General features: G+C 40.4%; 1 protein-coding gene across 1 annotated transcript; it reads right to left on the reverse strand.

Annotated features, from left to right (window-relative positions):
* Positions 1–3,837: 3,837 nt before the first annotated feature.
* LOC123247557 (keratinocyte proline rich protein) lies at positions 3,838–5,406 on the reverse strand. The gene has a single exon (XM_044676486.1). The coding sequence runs from the start codon at positions 5,404–5,406 to the stop codon at positions 3,838–3,840; it is 1,569 nt and encodes a 522-aa protein (XP_044532421.1).
* Positions 5,407–20,779: the final 15,373 nt, after the last annotated feature.

Below are 20,779 nucleotides of genomic sequence, written 5' to 3' on the forward strand. Positions count from 1 at the left end.
CCCATTCGGCATTTTCTTGACAAAGATATTGGAGTTTGCCATTTCCTTCTCCAACTCGTTTTTACAGATGAGGAAAGTAAAGCTAACAGGGTAAAGCATCTTGTCTGGGATCAAACAGCTAGTAAGTGTCTGAGGTCAAATTTAAACTTGGGGAGATGAGTCTTTCTGACTTCAGGACCTGCTCTATCTACTGCACCACCTGAAACACTGAATGTCAAAAGAGGTACCAAATCAGGTGCAAACTGAGTCCATGTCGGTAGAGAGGTTGCTTAGCGAAGGCAAAAACAGGTGAGTGAATTGGTCAGGGAATGGTCTTTAAGGGAAGGAAATATAAAAACAGAATTTGGAAGGAGAGGAAGGTCTTAAAATTGCTGAGATGAGCATTACTTAGGTTGGGATAATAGCCCTTATCCCTGGTTCTCCACAGAAATTTCAATTTCTAGTATCTACCATCCCATGTTCATTATGCAATACCACTCCCCAACCCTTTTCCCCGAGAAGATTTATTTCTAATATATTGAATTATTTCTATTTCTGAATTTTGAATTGAAGCTCAGGTTTTTCCTTCATATATCTTTAGTCATTCCTGTTCCTAGCAAGGAATGCTTCAAATCTGTTTGAGTTCAAATCTGGCTTCAGACACTTACTGGCTAGGCAAGTCAATTAACTCCCACCCTAGAATATCTGCCATTGTAGGACAATTTAGAAGTGAGATTATGAGTAACCAGCTTAGGCCTTGAGCAGCAGAATAGAGTGCGTAGGGTTCCATTGGACTGAATGGAGAATGTCACTCTTAGCCAGAGGAGACTTGAACACAGGGCCAAGGCATGTGATTTTCTATCACCTACCCAGGAATCAGAGGTGAGGCTGAAAGAATGATGGACTGCTTCCTTTTTTGGGTATCATCAACCATCTTGTGATGTCAAGGGGAGGAATGAATAGTGAACTTCTCCACAAGGCTGAATTTCTTTGTCTTTAATTGCCAAGAAAGATCACTGACCAATTAATTGATTGATTATTTGTCAGCTTGATCAATAAATTGATTTTTTTACTCATAATCTAGTCTCTCAGAGTTCTTAATCGTTACATTCCATATGAGTCACCAATTCAAATCTGAAATAAAATCCTATCTTCCATCCTGAAGTAGCAGGATATAGTTATACAGTATATCTAATATATGTTCATAGTTTTAATGCTGAGAAGGGGCCTTACTGGTTGAAGAGCCCAACACCCTTGATTCTAGATAAGGAAACTAAGACTTATCAAATGATTCAACCATGCTCACACGGGTAGGTAAATAAGAAGCAGAACTAGATTTAGAACTTGGGTCCTCAGACTCCAAATACAACATTCTTCTCATTGGACCATGCTATCTTTAATCTCAGATTAGAACAAGTCATTTCACCTCTCTGAAACTCCTTTTCCCGCTCTGTACAATGAGAAGGTTTAACTTGATGATCTCTGAGTTCCTTTCCAAATCCTATACTCATATCTAGCTACGCCACACCTAGGCTTATACCTAAAAGAAAACAAAGAAAGGGGGGAAAGGATTTTACACATAAAAATATGTATAGAGGGGGCAGCTGGGTAGCTCAGTGGATTGAGAGCCAGGCCTAGAGACAGGAGGTCCTGGGTTCAAATCCGGCCTCAGACACTTCCCAGCTGTGTGACCCTGGGCAAGTCACTTGACCCCCATTGCCTACCCTTACCACTCTTCCTCCTATAAGTCAATACACAGAAGTTAAGGGTTTAAAATTTTAAAAAAAATATGTATAGAAGCTCTTTTTTTTGGACACTATAAAAACTGGAAAATAAAGTTCCCATTAATTAAGGAGTAATTGAACAAATTGTGGTCTATGAATGTAATGACAGTTAGGTGGCATAGTGGATAGAGTGCTGGGCCTGGAGTCAGGAAGACTCCTCCTCCCTGAGTTCAAATCTGGCTTCAGACACTTACTGGCTAGGCAAGTCACTTAACTCTGTCTTCCTCAGTTTCCTCATCTATAAAATGCTCTGGAGAAAGAAAAGGCAAACTACACCAGTATCTCTGCCAAGAAAATCCCAAATAGGTTCCCAAAGAGCCAGACATGAATAAGACCAACTGAACAACAAACAAACTAAAGAACTAAAGTCTTAGAAGAGAAGGGTAAGAATAGCATTAAGGGAAAAGAAGAGAGGTTAGTTTTGGATAGGATAGAGAGACAAGGACCAAATACCAAACTAAAAGGTATTGTGGTATATTATAGCAAACACTTGAATGAGAAGCAGGACACCAGAATTCCCACTGAGTTCTGCCACTAATTTAGTTGGGTCTCAGACAAGTCACTGTCCCTCTATGAGCATGGATCTTCTCACATAAAAAACAAAAAGGTTGTATTAGATCAGGCACTCTTAATCTATGATCCATGGACCACCCCACCCCTGGGGTCTAAGGATAGATTTCAGAACATCTGTCGATTTTTTATTTTAAAAAATAATTTGATACCTATATTTCATTATAACTGGTTTTCTTCCTAGTCCTATATATTTTATTATATGCATTTAAAAACATTATTCTGAGAAATGGGACCTTAACCTTAAAAAAATACTAAGATGATCTCTAAGGCCCTTTGTTGCTATAATTTCTAGGTGCTAACTTTCTATTTTCTAATGTCCCTTCCATCTATAATGTGTTATATGTGCTAAGGTCCCTTAGCTAGCCCTGAAGCTCTCTTTTAGTTTTGGCAATGGAGATCTGACTTTTGAACATGGCTTCCTTTGGCCATACTCTCAAAGAAACAATGCAAATCCCTCCCTAACCTTTTAACGTTTGGGACATCACACCTCACTCTTCCCTAGGGAAGTATTACATCACCTAGGCATGCATTTCATCCATCACCAAGAACTGATTGAGTACAGAGTGTGTGGATGTGGATGAATGACCAGCTCTGGCCACAGCATTGCCATGCCACAGACCGCTGTGCAGAGGTGATGCTTACAGCAAACATGAATAGGCCAAACAGACTCTGAAAGGTCCCTATTTATACTTTGGAAAAGAAAGTGTATATATGTCTCTGTGTGTGTATTCTTTTGCTGTTAAAGTTTACTTACTGTATATATTTATAATTGAAAAGCAAGTACATATATATATATAATATATATATTCTTTTGTTCTTAAAATTTACTTACTGTATATATATATAATTGAGAAGCAAGTATNATTCTTTTGTTCTTAAAATTTACTTACTGTATATATATATAATTGAGAAGCAAGTATATGTCATATATATATATTCTTTTGCTCTTAAAATTTACTTACTATATATAATTGAAAAGCAAATATATATTACATATATATTCTTTTGCTCTTAAATTTTACTTACTGAGAAGCAAGTATATATATTTTATATATGTATATATATTATTTTGCTCTTAAAGTTTACTTACTGAAACCACAGAGTGGTCCAAATTTTTTGAAAAAGAAAGAAATGGACAGAATGTTTGTCTTTAACTTCTCATCTTTATTGTTGGGAGTTTGCTGTCAGTCCCATCTCTTGGTGGTATAGGACAGAGCTTAGAGAGGAAAGAGTATAAAGGGAGACCCCAGCAATTAGCCACCAGCAAGGTAGGAGAGTGATAAGAAGTAAAGGAGGGCTTGGACGGGTCAATCAATCAACAAATAATAGTCATTGGCTACATTCAAGCCATGGTGCTCTGCAAGGAGAGAAAAAAGGCTAAGATGTTGTCCTCTTCCAATTTTCCATATTTTAGGGGGAGGTTGGAAATAAATCCCAGAAAAAGATGTCTCAGGAAAGGGAATATTTTGCCCGCATAGTAGCAGTATGAGGATTAGGCTTATTAGAAATAGCAGCCCTTCACTCCACAAAAGGCCCCACCTTTGGTACCAGAGCTACCCATATCTTGTGGTCCTGAGCATCCTCCAGAACCGCAGGCCCCTTCCTCATTATATCCGGCAGGGCCACAGCAGGGTGGCTCGATATCTAGGCGTCGAGGATCAGATTCATGACAGCCAGAAAAACTTGGGCAAGGAGGTGGGCTCGGGCATGGTTTGGGGTAGTTGCAAGGACTGCTTCGGTCACAAGATTCCATATTTGGTGGCTCGGGACAAGGCTCCGGATATGGCTCTAATCTGGGCCGGGGTGCAGGACAGGGCTCAGGCCGGGGTGCAGGACAGGGCTCAGGCCGGGGTGCAGGACATGGCTCAGGACATGGTTTCCAGGATGATCGTGGAGCTGGGAGTGGGCATGGCCTTGGGCCTTGCTCTGAGGATGAACCTCGGCGTGGATATGGCTCTGGACATGGCCGTGGGCAGGGAGCACTACAAGAATATTGTGTACTAGAGCCCTGGCAGGGTCGTCTGCAGGTGGGAATCTGAACAGGCCGCCTAGCTGGAGGAACCTGAGCGGGACAGTTGGGAGAAGAAATTTCTACCCGGTATTTGGGACCACATCTCTGAGAAGACCCTGAAGCTGGATGCCTAGGAGGACAGCTATTATAGCAAGGTTGAGACTCCCGTGGAGGGGTACAATAAGTACAATAAGGCCAAGATTCATGTGTAGGGGAGCAGCTCCTATAAGTAGGCCGAGACATGCATGGAGGGGAACAGCTCCTATAAGTAGGCCGAGACATGCGTGGAGGGGAGCAGCTCCTATAAGTAGGCCGAGACATGCGTGGAGGGGAACAGCTCCTATAAGTAGGCCGAGACATGCGTGGAGGGCCACACGGAGGAGAGCAGCCCCTATAAGTAGGCCTAGACATGCGTGGAGGGCCACACGGAGGGGAAGAGCTCCTATAAGTAGGCCTAGACATGCGTGGAGGGCCACAGGGAGGAGAGCAGCTCCTATAAGTAGGCCTAGACATGCGTGGAGGGCCACACGGAGGGGAAGAGCTCCTATAAGTAGGCCGAGACATGCATGGAGCTTGACTTCTACCGTAGGACTGCTGGCACTGATTTTGAGAGGAATAGCCACTGTAAGATCCTTGGTATTGGCGCTGAAGGGTACCACTGCCATAGTACTGAGACTGACGTCGAGGGGCACAGCTGCTATAGTACCCCTGAGCCTGGCATCGAGGATAATATTCTACATAAGTCTGAACTGGCTGAGGAGCTGGGACTGGTATATAGACCTCAGCGGGGCATGGAGCTGGGCACTGGACATAACAAGTTTCAGTACAGCAAACTGGAGAAGACTGTACATAGGTCTGAACAGGACATCCAACTTGGTATTCTACGTAGGCTCCTTGGGCCTGGCTTGGGGCCTGGCACTGGACGTAGCAGATCTGGGACTGACCCGAAGCTTGACCATTTCCTGTATATATATTGGACGGGCCATTTACAGGGACACCGGCTGCAGAGGGAACAAAGGAGGACCCTTTCACACAGCACTGCTGCTGCTGGTCACACATGATTCGGACTCCAGGGAATGGGGCTCTGTGGGCAGAGAGAGCAGAGGTTAGAATTCCAGAATCAGATAAAATTTAGAGCAGGAAGGGGCTTGAGAGTTCAACTCCTCTTACAAATGGATTAAGCAATGATTCTTATGGATTATTGGATTACCAAAGAGCAGAGCTGAGATTTGAATACCAGTTTGTCTGGATCCAAACCTAATAACTTTTGTTATCACACTACAGCTTCTGGGGGTTGGTTTAAAGCAGGAACATAGATAAATCCACACAGATACTTACCTTTTTTTTTTCTTTTTTTTTTTTAAACCCTTAACTTCTGTGTATTAGTTCCTTGGTGGAAGAGTGGTAAGGGTAGGCAATGGGGGTCAAGTGACTTGCCCAAGGTCACACAGCTGGGAAGTGTCTGAGGCCAGATTTGAACCTAGGACCTCCCGTCTCTAGGCCTGGCTCTCAATCTACTGAGCTACCCAGCTGCCCCCCCCCTTTTTTTTTTAATGAAAATAGACATTTAATTATTAAGTGCTTTTAAAGTTATCAAATCAATTTGAATTTGGTGAGTCATTTTCAGTCAGGTCTAACTCTTTGTGGCCCCCATAAAGGGTTTTCTTGGCAGATACTGGAGTGGTTTGCCATTTCCTTCTCCCACTCATTTTACAGATGAGGAAACTGAGGCAAACAGAGTTAAGCAACTTGGTCAGCACAGGGTCACACAGCTAAAAAGTGTCTAAGGCCAGATTTGAATTTGGGAAGATGAGTCTTCCTGACTCTAGGCCAGCCATCTAGCTGTCCCAATAGGTTTGACATTTCCTTCTCTAGCTTATTTTATAGATGAATAAACTGAAGCAAACAGGGTTAAATAACTTGCCCAGGGTTACCAGCTAGTAAGCAACTAAGACCGTATTTGTACTCAAGAGGATAAATCTTTCTGACACCAGAGCCAGTACTCTATCCACTGTGCCACCTAGTTATATCAGACACTTACCTTCTCACAAAATTTCTCCTAAAAGAGATCTAAAGCCAAATACATATATGGTTCTGATACCATTAACATGTTTTCAGAAATCAATTTAAAAATGATTTTTCAGGTTGTTGGTCATTGTACACGATTCTGTGGGTTAGCCCAAATTGAGATTTGTATTATCTGTGGAATGATTAACCTCCATCCAAGTGAATAATGGCGAGATGAAGTCACACAGAGGTATGCACCCACATTCAAACAGTTTTGACAGGATGCCAAAACCACCAGTTGAGATGTAAAGAATCTAGTCAGAGTTATTTGGCACCATGCACACAATAGTTGACTACCACCCAAGAAAATATTTTGTATTGTGGTAGGTTTGTTTTTAAACAAACCTTTTTATTTGTAAAAGAAAATGCTAATTTAATTCAAATGATCATAGATGTACAGACAAAAGTGGAAAGAAGAGTTGCTTTGGAATAAAAGGAGCCAAGTTCAAATCCTGACATGACCACTTAGTTCCTGTATGACTCTGGACAAGTCAATTCACCTCTAGGTCTTAGCTTCATCTACAAAATGAGGAGGTTTGGATGATCACTAAGGTTCCTCCAGCTCAAGCTGAATACACCCATTTTGCCAATAATTCTCTCATTGACTACTTCTTTCAATAAACCCCAATTTGCACGAGGATAGGAAGAAAGGTTGTTGGCCTCAGTTCTTTTTTGATCTGGATCCTCCATGGGATGAGGCTTGGAGAATAAAAAACAAACATGATCTGGAAACTTTGGAGCCTTGATTTACAATCTGGATATACATCCATTATTAGATTTCTTCTTGGCCTTATAAATATGATGGATACACTTTTATACAGGCAAGAGTTCCTGATCTAAATTCATGAAGAGCCCTGCCCTAACTCCCACTAAATAAGTAAACAAACAAGCAAATAAATAAATAAATAGATAAATGAGATAACAGGGCAGTGAGGTGGTTCAGTGGATAGAGCACCAGGCCCAAAGACAAGAGATCCTGGATTTAAATCTGGCCTTGGACACTTTCCTAGCTATGTGACCCTGAGCAAGACACTTAACCCCAATTGCCTAGCTCTTACCTCTCTTCTGCCTTTGAACCAATCTAAAGATGGAAGGTAAGGGTTTTTTAAAAAACAAATAAAAATTGTCACACAGAAGCAGACAAGGCAATTATCTATTTGAGGGACTCTAGGAATATCTCCTCTGCTTATCGATGAGCCAAATCCTTCTGCTGCCTTTTCCCTGACTTCTGAAACTCCTTTTCCAGGGGTTCAAGTCTATCCTGGGGGGAAAAATGCCATTTGACCTTAGAGAAATGGCACATAGTCAATTCATTTCAACACTTCAAGGAGAAACCTATGATATCATGGCCGAGATCAGGGAGAAACCCCTCTACCATCAGATAGATGATCTATAGTAGCCTTCATGATCAACAAATGCATTGTCCCATAGCCCAGGCTGGTCATGAGTCTCTCCAAACTTAACACAGTGACTCCTCAAATAAAAGATAATCCATCCCAAGGCAACTTGCTCACAGCTATCCCAATTTGATAATACTTTCCAGTGCCTTGTTCTCACCAGGCAAAGCCTGTTATAATCCAGGGTCACTTCCACCACCAATTATCAAAGGAAGATTTTAGTGGAGGGACCAATTTATTCTCAAATACAAATCAAATCAATCAACCCATCACTGCTTTGCTGAAGACCACCCTGGTTTCACACAAAGATCACAGATCCTTCCATATCTAAGCCTATCTTCCATCATGTTCCTCTGTATTGTCCTTTTCTCTCCAACTCCCAACAGGTACTCTTCTTACTCTTCTTCCTTTCTTTCTGTACCCTCATAGCTTCCAACAGTCTCTCTGCTTTGACTCCTTGTCACTTGTATCTACCCTTCCATCCCTAACCCAAGCCCCTTGTCCAGTCTCAAAGACTTACCTTTCTTAATGGGGTATAATCACTCTGGCTAAGGATCCTTGGCCTGAGAGCTGATTTATAGAGTTCCAGAGTCTGACTTGGACAGTGAGACAATTTATTGGCATCTGCTCTTCTCACAAGGGAGGCAACTGAGCTCCTGGTGACCAGGACTGACATTCCATTGGCTGGTTCCCTCCCTGTGTACACCTGGGTGTGTCTGAGTTCAATGCTAAGACTTCTGGAATAGCAAGAGACTGTCGTTTCCCTCATCCTTCTTCATCTTATATGAGTTTTCTACATTCCTGGAAGTCTTGGGAGGTTACAAACTGGTTGGGAATTACAAAGTTCTCCCATTCTCCATGTTCTCCCCCTACACAAACATGTATAACCCTAGAAGTCACATTTTCTCTCCTGTAGGATTTAACAGACTTTAGTAACCAACCGAATCACAAATAATGACTGACTGACTACTATGGGCAAGGCCAGTGTACTAGGTGTTTTGTCTAAACCCTTCAACTCCAATCCTGTAATTTATCACTAACTCTAGAAGTGATTTCAGAAACAATTTCTGATTAGAGCAAATCTTCCATTTGACTCCTTGTGATCTTTTTAGCTTACTTTATTTGATTATCTTTCTTTGTATCCTTAGGGCTTAGCACAGTGCCTGGTACCATAGTAGGTGTTTAATAAATATTAATTGGCTGACACACTTGATTCTCTATGATATATTCTTGCTTGGGTATGTGTGGTAGATAGGCCACGTGAGACCTATGCACATTACTTGGGTCTGAATGAGCCTTGTGTGGCAGAAAAAACTTCCAAGGAGAAATTCTTAAGTTTTGAACTAGTGACATGGTCCCACATATTCATATAAAAGAACCCATGGAGAAAGACACCACCTTTTCAAACATGGCAGATGTTCTACTCCATAGGCTCTTGTAGTCATCCATGTGTCATTACTATAGAGGGAAAGGAGATAAATAATTGTCTTAGTGCTCAAATGGACCAGAACCAGAGCCATAAATACTAAAATTTTCTGATCCTGTGTTTATAAGCTAAATATACTATAGTGGACAGAGGGCTGGACTTGAGATCAAAAAGACCTGATTTTGAAACCTGCCTTAGACATTTAGTAACCATATGATCCTGGGCAAGCCATTTCATTTTTCTTGTCCTCAGTTTCCTTATCTATAAAAAGAGGATAATATTAACTCCTACCACACAGTATTATTGCAAGGATTAAATGAGATAACATTTGTACAGTGCTTTTCAAACTCTAGAATGTCATACAAATTTTAGTTATTTATTAAAATCCCCTTGCTTCCTCAGACCCAAGTTCAGCTAAATATTTATATCCCCTCAATACTAGAGATTAGGAGAGTTGTAGCTTTCTACCACATTGTGTGTCCCCTATGGGATACATTTGGCATCATCTATGGAGTGAGATGAGGAATAGAGGAAGAAAGTATGAGAAGCCAGTTCCAGGACTTCATAGCCCCATCAGAATGTGAATCATCTAAATTTTAATGACTAGGGGGGAAATATGGGTTCCATTCTAGTCACTAAGCCCTTGGAGAATCAAGTAATAGAAGGCAGCAGAAGACAAAGTTCAGGGACTAAGGAACATTGTAACTTCTGTCATTTTCTGATTCTTGGAGCTTCAGCAAGGAAAAAATGTGAAAAGGTATGGAGGAAGCAGAGGTAACCTTCAAAGGAAGTAAAGGGAATAGCATTTCTAGTACCATTTCATTGACCCTTCTTTGGAAAATACTCCTAAGTTTTCCGTAACTAAGCCCAAGCCATGAAACAGAGGAGTCTTCCTTCTTTTTCATGAGGTTATAGAAACCTAGAATTGTGGGTGGTTTAAAAAGTTGAGGGTAGGGCAAAGCATTCTTGAAATAAGGAAGAAAGCAACTTTCTCTTTAAAACCAATGGTATGCTGCATTCTTTTTGATATGGGCTCCAGGCTTTTCCCCAAGGACTTTTGTTGTTCTAAGGAGTATAGGAACTAATTAATTCTTTTAAATCTGTGGTTTCATGGCAATTAATTATGACCTAGTTTCTCTTAAATGAAAAACTTGGGCTTAAATCCTCCTCCTAACACATATATCTGTTTGACCATGTACAAGCCAACAAAACTCTGAGGCTCAGATAAATTCCTAAGATTTACCTATTCAATTATAGACTGGTTTGTGTTGGAGTCTGCTTACCAAGAAAATCACAGGCCTCATGCACAAAATATAAGCAGTGAGTTGAGTGACTATTCTCAGATGAAAATATTTAGAGAAATGGTGATACAGTCTATAGCAGTGATGGCGAACCTTTTGGAGATGGAGTGCCAGGCCCCACCCCCCAGACCAAGTGCTGTGCCCACTCCCCACCCAGAGACTGAGTGCCACACCAAGTGCTGGGAAGGGAGAAAGCACTCCCATTGGCTGCTGGGTAGAGGGGCAGGTGATGTGAAAAAATATCATCAGGTACACGGGGATGGGAGGGAAGCAATTCCACCTGAGCCCCTCTGCTTTTCTGTAACAAACTTTAGGTGGGGGGAGGGTGACTATGTGCCCATAGAAAGCACTCTGCGTGCCATCTTTGGTACCCATTCCAAAGGTTTGCCATCACTGGTCTATAGAAAATATATGAAATTGAGAGAAAAATGAGGCAGAGAGGAATTTATATTTGATTCAATAACCAACTAGGATTCCAAAAGACCACCACTATAAGTGGGCTACCCATCTCCTATAGAATGAAGGTACAGAAAGAGACTTTTTAAAAAATCTCTTCTGTCAACACAAACATTGATTCCAAGGCAGATGAGAAATAAGAGCTAGGCAGCTAGGGTTTTAAGGTTCTTAGCCAGAGTCACACAGGAGACATTTTTTTGGACATGGCCAATGAGGGAATTTGTTTTGCTTGAAAAAATATATATTTTTTTTATATTTATATATCTGTTATTATGAAGGGTTTGTTTTCTTTTTTCTTTTTCCAATGAGGTTGGGATAAGAGGGAGATAAAATAAATTTGGAGTTTTTTTTAGTTTTTTTAAAAAGAAACATGTCCGTGATAGATATGCAGTAGTGAAAAGTATATTATTATAATTTTAGAAATAAAGAGATATCCTGGGCAGCTGGGTAGCTCAGTGGATTGAGAGTCAGGCCTAGATACGGGAGATCCTAGGTTCAAATCCGGCTTCAGACACTTTCCAGCTGTGTGACCCTGGGCAAGTCACTTGACCCCCATTGCCCACCCTTACCACTCTTCCACCTAGGAGCCAATACACAGAAGTTAAGAGTTTAAAAAAATTTTTTTAAATAAATAAAGAGATATCTAGTAATGAAAATAGAGATAGAGATAGAAATATATAGGAACCGAAGAATATATAGAGATCCCTAGAGACAGAAAGATAGAAATTCACAAAGAAATCATGATCTCTAGATAAATACAGAATGTTAGCAATAAAGACACATACCAAAGAGAGAGAGAGAGAGAGAGAGAGAGAGAGAGAGAGAGAGAGAGAGAGAGAGTGCCAGAGAGACATAGAGGGGGAAAGGAGACACAGACAAGAGTTAGAGGGTCAGAGAAAAAGAAATAGAGGTGAAAATGAGAGAACGAGACACAGAGCTGAAAATAAAGACAAAAAAATAGAAAATCAGAAAGAGAGTAGAAAAAAGAGAGGAGAAACAGAAGCAGACAGATACAGACTGAGATAAGAGACAGAAAAATAGTCAGAGAGAGAAAAAATAGAGCAGGAGAGAGAGACAGGCAGGCAGACAGAAAGAGAAAGAGAAATATAACTCTATATCTGGATCTATCTTGGTCCATTGAAAGTCCTGCCTCCCCAGTGACACTGTAGTCCTGAGTACTATAGCTCCTGAGATATCCTTGGTTCTTGACTTCCATCAGTGCTAACTGTCTCCAATTTTAATTCTACACTGATTTACAGAATCAAGAAAGTCATAAAAATATTAAAACTAAAAGAAAATTGAAAGATTGTGTTCTCCAAGTCTCTCATTTTATAAGAGATTGAAAGAGGACTAGAGAAATTAAATGTCATGTCCAAGGTTCCACAGTTAGTGAATGGTAAAGTTTGGATTCAAAACCAAGTCAGATATCTTTTGTTTTCTGTGGTTTGTTACATATTAGGCTTGTTTTCCAAACCCAACTGTAAAGTCTAAGATCAGGGATCCTGTCTATCAAAAATAATAATAATGATGATAACACAGGAGGTCCTAGGTTCAAATCAGACACTTCCCAGTTTGTGACCCTGGGCAAGTCACTTGATCCGCCTTGCCCATTGCCTAGCCCTTACCACTTTTATGTCTTGGATCCAATACACAATATTGATCCTAAAACAGAAGGTAAGGGTTTAAAAAAAATAATGATGATAACAAATAGCACTTTAAGGTTTGCAAAGATATGTGTAGATAGAGATATTGATAGAGATATGTAGATGTAGATAAAATAAGGTAGTTAGGTGGTACATGGATAGATTGCTGGACCTATCAACAAGGCTTAGTTCAAATGTAGTCTCAGATATTTACTAGCAGCTTGACATTGGACAAGTCACTCAACCTGCCTACCTCAGTTTCCTCATCTGTAAAATAGGGATGAAAAGGGTAGCATCTACCATCCAGGGCTCTGATGAGCATAAATGTGAACATATATGTGTATCTATGTTCAATATCTATCTAGCACACAGTAGGTACTTAATAAATGTTTGTTAATTGATTGTTAGGAACTGAAAAATATCCACGACTAGTAATTCTAGTTCGTGGCATAGACATGCCAGGTCCAGGGCAAGCAATAAGAAAGATAAACACTATTGATCAGGGTGGTAATAGAGGGAGGAAACTGCAATGAGAGAGAAGAGGTCTTGAAAATCCTTCCCCAGACAACTCAACCCTCCTCACCCCAGACACAAAGACCAGTAAGAAGAAAGATCCCAAGATACTGCCCCATAGTGCAAAGGAGGAGATCCAAGACTCTGGGACACCATGAAACCACTGCTGGACAGGTTGTCACTGAAACAAGTTGGGAGACAGACCTTGGAGAAGCTCACCTGAGGTGCTATTTCTCAGGAGAAGGAAATGTGACACCATGTAGTAACTTAGTTTTTTTTATTATTCTTGTCAATGAAAGTGCTAATTCAGTCATTTCTGTCTACCGAAGGAGAACAAATGCTGTCACCCCTCACTATATTTCTACACATTTAAATTAAAATCCCTATTGCCCTCCCCTAGACACAGCACTAGCCCTAGCCCTCGAGAAATTTCTCTTCTCCTTGAGAAGACGAGCTTAATATGTGGTTAAGTGGAACACATAGAGAACAAAGTCAAATTGACAGTAAAATCCTATGGTACATGTTACAGGCATCAGAGCAGTTCATAGAAAAGAGAGATCAGGGTGGGCTGGGATAGCAAAGAAGGACATATCAAAAGATCTCTGCTTTAATGTAAACTCTGGGAAGTCAGTTAGTTTGAGGGTCCTTTCATTTTGATCTTTGTATTCTCGGCACCTGGTTCAGTGTCTGGCACTTAGAAAGGGATTATTGACTGATTGTATTGATGACAATGACATTTAGAGAGAAAGAAATAGAACTCTACTTCTGGATCCTGCCTTGGTCCACTCAAGTCCTGCCTCCCCAGTGACACTCCTGAGTACTATAGCCTGCTGACATTTGCTAACACTCTGTAACACTTCATTTCGCACCGATTTACAGAATTACAGAAACACTACAATGATGAGTACTAAAAGTATGCCTTATCATACATATTATAATAAATGGAATTCTAGGAATGTTTCTTTAAATTGAATTTTCATGAGTGTTATGTTCACATCCTGGGAATTGATGGATGCCACCTTTGAATGACAGGGGAGGCAGTTGGAAGACATAGAATGTTCCCAGATGCCATGAGCCAGGGGCAAACGTTGGTTGGCCGGGCAGTATAAATTCCCCTGACAGCCACTTGAAGGGGTCTTTGGTCTTTGGTCTTTGTTCTTTGACCTTTGGTGTTGGGTCTTTGGGCTCTTTAGGTCTTTAGGTCTCTTGTTATATAAATATGTAGAGATGTTGTAGATGGAGAGGAGAGAGCCTAAACTGGATACTACCACTGGTAAATATGTGACAACAGCGATAGCCCAGATAGGTGGCTAGGGCAAGATCAACTGAGGCTTGTCCTAGCTAGATGATATGACACTTCCCTCCTTTATAACAGTGCCCAGGCAGGATCCTTCAGGTCAATGGATGATATCCCTTCAGGTCCCAACTGAGGTTGATTGATAGTGTATAATGGGCTCTATTAGCTTGGTAACAGTTTGTCTCTGACTGCGTATCTCCCTTCCCAGAGAAGCTATGAAATAACCACTCCAGGAAGGTACTTAAAAAGGCTTTAACTGTATTTAACAAAGATGGGGTATTGGGACTGGATAGAGGAATTGGGAAACCCTATCTAATTTGATGATAATAAACCCTCAGAACTGTAGGCAGGTATTTGAGTCTGGTTGGTTAGCTTCTCTGGTCCAGCCTGGCCACAGCCAAACCAGAGTAGGCCAGTTGCTGTTTGATGTTTTGGTTTCTTTTTCTTTCTGCTAGATGTTATGCCTAACCAGTCTTCAGGTATCCACCCCTTTCCACCCTCTTCTTCTTCTCCTGCCCACTTCCTGGATCCCTCCCGGGCCCTGGAAAACCTAAATAACTATAGATGATTGATTTCCTAATATCTAGGGGCAGTAGAATCAGAAGAGTGATGGTCTGGGTACAGGTTGATAATGTTATCAGGAACAAGACAGGAGGATCTTGCAAGGTTGAGCCCAGCAAGTCTCAATCCCTAAAAGACCAGGATCCACAGATCTCCAGTACAAGGGAAAGAAGGGAACCCCCAGTCAGGGCTGCCAGGGTGTTTTACACCCCCCTGGGCCAACCACTCTCTCCCCTGTCCTCACAGCCCTCTGGGAACATTCCGATATCCAACGGACCCACCTGTCAATCCACAGTGTGGATTCCTGGCTCCCGGGGTTTCAATATAACACTCTGAATCTGTCTATCTCTTTAGGTCTCTAGGTCTCTGGGTGGTTAAGGGAGGCTGGGAGGTCTATGAAGAAGAGGGTAGGAAGAATCTAAATATTTCCTGAAGACTGTAAGAGCTAGTGCATCACCAAACACTGATAGTGAAAGGCTGAGAGAATAACATCATCAACAAAGCTGCATCAACAGCAGTCTCTATTCTCTGGCTTGGCTGTGGCCAGGCTGGGCCAGAGGGGTAGTGGAGAATAAAGCTCCAGCTTTTACTAGATCAATAGCCTCCAGTCCTGATTGTCAACTAGTCATAGATATTAGATTGACAGGGTCTCTAATCCCCATTCCTTATCCTGTTTATCCTTTCCCTGATTATAGATTATAGATAAAGAGTGTTTAATAAGTACCTTCCTGAGTTGTTTTTATATCACGACCTTTGGGGAGGGAGTCAACGCAGTCAGATATCAAACGTGATCCAAAGCAAATCAGAAGCCCTATAATAATTTATCCAACCCCAGGTGGGACCTGAAAGGGTTAACCATCCACCTAACCTTTCGAGGTCCTCCCTGAGCAACTATTAGAAAAAAGGGAAATTATAACGACTATCAAGGGTGATAAGGGTTGGTGTTCCTCCATCATCTGCAACTAGGGAGAATACATAGATACACTCACATCACTGTATACCTATATCTCTTTAGGCCCTTTTGCTTATAACATGAGTTCTATTTTCCTGTTTATTTCCATTACTTATAAAATAAAAGCTATGCTCCCACAGGAAGACTCAAATATTGGTCAGCATTTTTTAGCAATAAAGTGTTTTTAAACTAACTTGGAGAGAGAGAGAGAGAGAGAGAGAGAGAGAGAGAGAGAGATAAAGATAGAGATATAATAATATCACCCACTTAATAGACTTACAGTAAAGGGTAAAGAAAACTTTTTTTAAACCCTTACCTTTTGTCTTAGACTCAATACTAAGTATCAGCTCCAAGGCAAAAGGGCAGTAAGGACTAAGCAATTAGGGTTAAGTGACTTGTCCGGGGTCACACAGCTAGGATATGTTTTAGGTCAAATTTAAACCTATGGCATCCCGATTCCAGGTCTGACTCTCTATCCTCTGAGCCACCTAGTTGCCCTGTAAACATAACTTTTATATGGACTTGGAAACCATAAGATTTATGTGACTCACTTTATTGCAATATTCGCTTTATTGCAGTGGTCTGGAACTGAATCCACAATATCTGAGGTACACCTGTACTAGTGAAAACCCAGGTCAGGGGAAAAAATTATCAAAAAAGAGTAAAAGTATAAGACACCTTACAAATGTCAGGCATTGTTATTGTTATCAATGATTCATTCATTATTCATTCAACAGATATTTAGCAGGAACTTAATTGTTCAAGACCCAACGAGACACTTGAGAAGAATGTAATGATGAATCATATTGTCTTTATGTAGAGTGCATTAAAGCTTGCAAGAAGAGATTGGACCCTCACTATAGTCTGATGAGGCAAATGTAGATGTTAGCATACTCCTTTGGCAGATGAGAAAACAAAGGTTAAGATAATAATAGCCAACCCTTACAAAGTACTTTAAGGTTTGTTGTTGTTGTTCAGTTGTGCCCCAATTCTTGGCGACCCCTTTTGGGGTTTTCTTGGCAAAGATACTAGAATGGTTTGCCATTTTCTCCTCTAGTTCATGTTTTACAGATGAAGAAACTGAGGCAAACAAGGTTAAGTGACTTGTCTAGGGTCACACAACTAGGAAGTGCCTGAGGCCACATTTGAACTCAAGTCTTCCTGACTCTAAGACTGGCACTCTGTACCCTAGCTGCCCTTATAGTTTGCAAAGTGTTAACTGTGTATGTTGTCTTACTTGAACCTTACTATTAACCTGTGACATAAGATGTTCTTTTCTCCATTGATAGGTGGGAAAAACGAGGTTCAGAGACAACACTAAGTGATTTGTCTGAGATCACACATCTTGTAAGGGTCTACAGTAGGATTTGAACCAAGTTCTTTCTGAATCTGGGTCCATCGCTCTATGGAAGCACTGCTTCTTGAAAGACACAGTCACCAGCCTCAAGGAAGTCACAGTCTAGTTATCTAGGTAGTAAGGCATGTATAACTAAACTCAATACAATGTAGAATGTTGCAATGGCAATAATAGCTAGCATTTATATAGCATTTTAAGGTTTGCAAAACATGTTACAAAGATGATCTCATTTGAATCGCAAAACAACTCTGGCAGATAGCTGCTATTATGATCCCCATTTTGTAGATGAGGAAATGGAGGAAGACAGAAGTTAAGTGACTTGCCTAGGGTCACACAGCTGGAATCTAAGGCTAGATTTGAACTCAGGTCTAGTGGATACTGTACTACTTAGATGAGTCTCAAGAGACTTAAGAGAAGAACATTGCTTCTCAGAGTGCATAAAAAGAAGAGAATCAGGGAAAAAGCATCCTCCAGCTGATAACTTTCAAGCTGGGTCCCGAAGGATTCCTGTAGTCAATGGTTAGGGATTGGGGAAAGGCAATTTCAAAAATAGGTCAGTGAGTGTGAAAAGAGGGAGACAAACACTTAGTACATGTTTTCAGGCCATCGTGTAGTGGCAGAATCACAGTTTCCAAATTCAAAGGTATCTCAGTGGGCATTTACTCTAACCTGTGCCTGAATAGGAATTGCCTCTACAACCTCCCCCAACGACTAGGCAATCAAACCTCTGGAAGGTAGAAGAATGGGGAAGGGAACAAACATTTATCAAGTGCCTGTTGTATGCCAGACACTGAGTTAATAGAAAATATTTATTTATTTATAATTATATATTTAGAAATGTTTATTTTTATATTATACTCTATAATTATTATTCCTTCATTTTATGAATCATTTTATATTATATTTATTTTATAAATTCTTATTCTAAATATTCTATAAATTACCTTCATAAATGTTTATTGTACTTTTTATAAATTTATATTATAACTATTTTATAAATTATTTCTTTTCATAAATGATCATTAAGAAATACTAACTCATTTGATTCTCACAACAGTCCTGGGAGGTATTATTATCTAAAATTTTTACAGTTGAGGAAACAGAGACAGGTGGAAGTTAAATGACTTGTCCAGGGTCATACCACGTCTGAGGTTAGATTTTTGTACTCTAAGCCCATTGTACCACATAGCTACTACCCTCCAAGATGCCTCCTCTTTGAAGACTCCCAGCAATTCTCCTGGGGAAGTCCATTCCACTTTTAGAAAGCTCTAACTTTGAGGAATTTTATTCTTTACAGAAAGCAGAGTATGCATTTTTTATCATTTCTGACAGTTGCTACACATAGCAGCCAGAACACTCTTCACAAAGTCCAATTTCATCATGATACAGACTTGTTAAAAAATCATACTGTGAAGAGACAGCTAGGTGACTCAATAAACGGAGAGCCAGGCCTGGGCATGGGATGTCCTGGGTTCAAATCTGACCTCAGACTCTTCCTAACTCTGTGACCCTGGGCAAGTCACTTAACCCCCATTGCCTAGCCCTCACTGATCTTCTTCCTTGGAACCAATACTTACTATCTCTACTAACATAGAGATAAGTCAGAAAGTCAAGTTTTTTAAAAATAATCTTTTTAACTTTTTTCTTTATTTTATTCCACTAATAAATTTATACATAAGTATTCCAAGGTTACGTGATTCTTGTTGTCTCCCTCTCCTCTTCCCTCCTCGTTCCTAGAGCTGGCAAGCAATTCAACTTGGTTTTACATGTATTATCACTCAAACAACCTATTTCCATGTTGTTCATTTTTGTAATAGAGTAATCGTTAAAAAATAATCTTATTCTGACTCTCAACTGCCATTTTGGTTGTTTGAACAACCTAAGTTATTCAACCAGGATATCAAAGTTCTCCAGCCCCAAAGCTTCCACTACATAGCTAGCCTACCTCATTTCACACAACTCCCCTAAGCTATATAGTGAGGCCAAATTCTTAACAGATGCCTACTCATAGCTGGGTGGTACAGTGGATAGAGTCCCTGGATAGAGTCAGAAAGACTCATCTTCCTAAGTTCAAATCTGGCCTCAGACACTTAGTAGCTGTGTGGTCCTGGGCAAGTCACTTTACCCTGCTGGCCTCAGTTTCCTTATCTGTAAAAAGAGCTGGAGAAGGAAATAGAAAACCACTCCAGTGTTTTTGCCAAGAAAACCCCAGATGGGGTCCCAGAGAATCAGATATGACTGAAAATGACTGAACACCAAGCTTATGACCTAATGTTGGCCTCTCTGCCTTCACCTGTCTTTCCTCAAAACCCATTTCAGATACTACCTATTATAAAATGATGCTTTTCCTGAATCTCCACTTTCTCACACCTCCTCAAGTAACATCCCTCAGTGCTAGCACTGGAAACATTCTACATTATATTAGATGTAACTTTGTACTTGTCTGCCTAGTTGTGTCTGTCTAGCTGACTCCAGGCCACACTAGCCTCCTTGAGCACCAACCCAGAGTCAGGAAGACTTGAGTTCAAATTTGGCCTCAGACACTTACTAGTGATAAGATCTGAGTGATAGCTGTCTACCTCAGTTTCCCCAACTGTAAAATGAGAATAATAAAAATAACAAACAAATAAATAAAATAACAGGTTGTTGTGAGGGTCAAATGAGATAATAATTTAGCACAGTATCTGACATATAGTAGGTTCTTTCTTTCCTTCCCCTATTAAGTATTCATTCTTCCCAGAATGCTTTGTCTCTCTCCTCTCTATCATTTAAAAATCTGTACTTTCTATAAGGTCAAGCCAAAGACTCATCTCCCTGAGCCTTCTTAAACTCACTTTAATCCAGGGGTATGCTGGAGCACTCTCCTACCCAGTAGGGAGAGCCAATTGTTATATTTTTAGTGCATACTTTTATACTTTAGAAATGAACAAATGTTACAAACCAAGGTATCCCGAGTCCTTAGCACAGTGTCTGCTATAAAGTAAATGTTTAATAAATACTTGTTTATTGACAGGACCCAAATGATGCCTCGTTCAGTATCTGTATGTCTTTTTTTCCCTCAAGGAATCTACATCTATCTCTTTTTTTATTTGTTTGTTTTGGTGGTGGTGTTTCATTTTTTTTTAAACCCTTACCTTCCATCTTAGAATCAATATTGTGTATTGATTTTAAGGCAGAAGAATGGTAAGGGCTAAGCAATGGGGATTAAGTGACTTGCCCAGGGTCACTCAGCTAGAAAGTATCTGAGGCCGGGTTTGAACCTAGGACCTCCCATCTCTAGACCTGACTCTCAATCCACTGAGCCACCCTGCTGCCCCCTATATCTATCTCTTGATACTTCTGTCTATCTACCTCTCCATTTCTTCCAGGTGAGACCATACTGCTAGGTGTGAAGATTAAAATTAATATACAAGAACTAAGTATTATATTTTTAAAAGTTTATTAATAATAACTAAAGTAAAA

This window comes from Gracilinanus agilis, chromosome 4, assembly GCF_016433145.1.
Source record: "Gracilinanus agilis isolate LMUSP501 chromosome 4, AgileGrace, whole genome shotgun sequence".
Classification (NCBI taxonomy): Eukaryota; Metazoa; Chordata; class Mammalia; order Didelphimorphia; family Didelphidae; genus Gracilinanus; species Gracilinanus agilis.

Excerpts from the sequence above, each read along its gene's own strand:
- LOC123247557 (XM_044676486.1), bottom strand. The coding sequence starts at position 5,406 with ATGTGTGACCAGCAGCAGCAGTGCTGTGTGAAAGGGTCCTCCTTTGTT.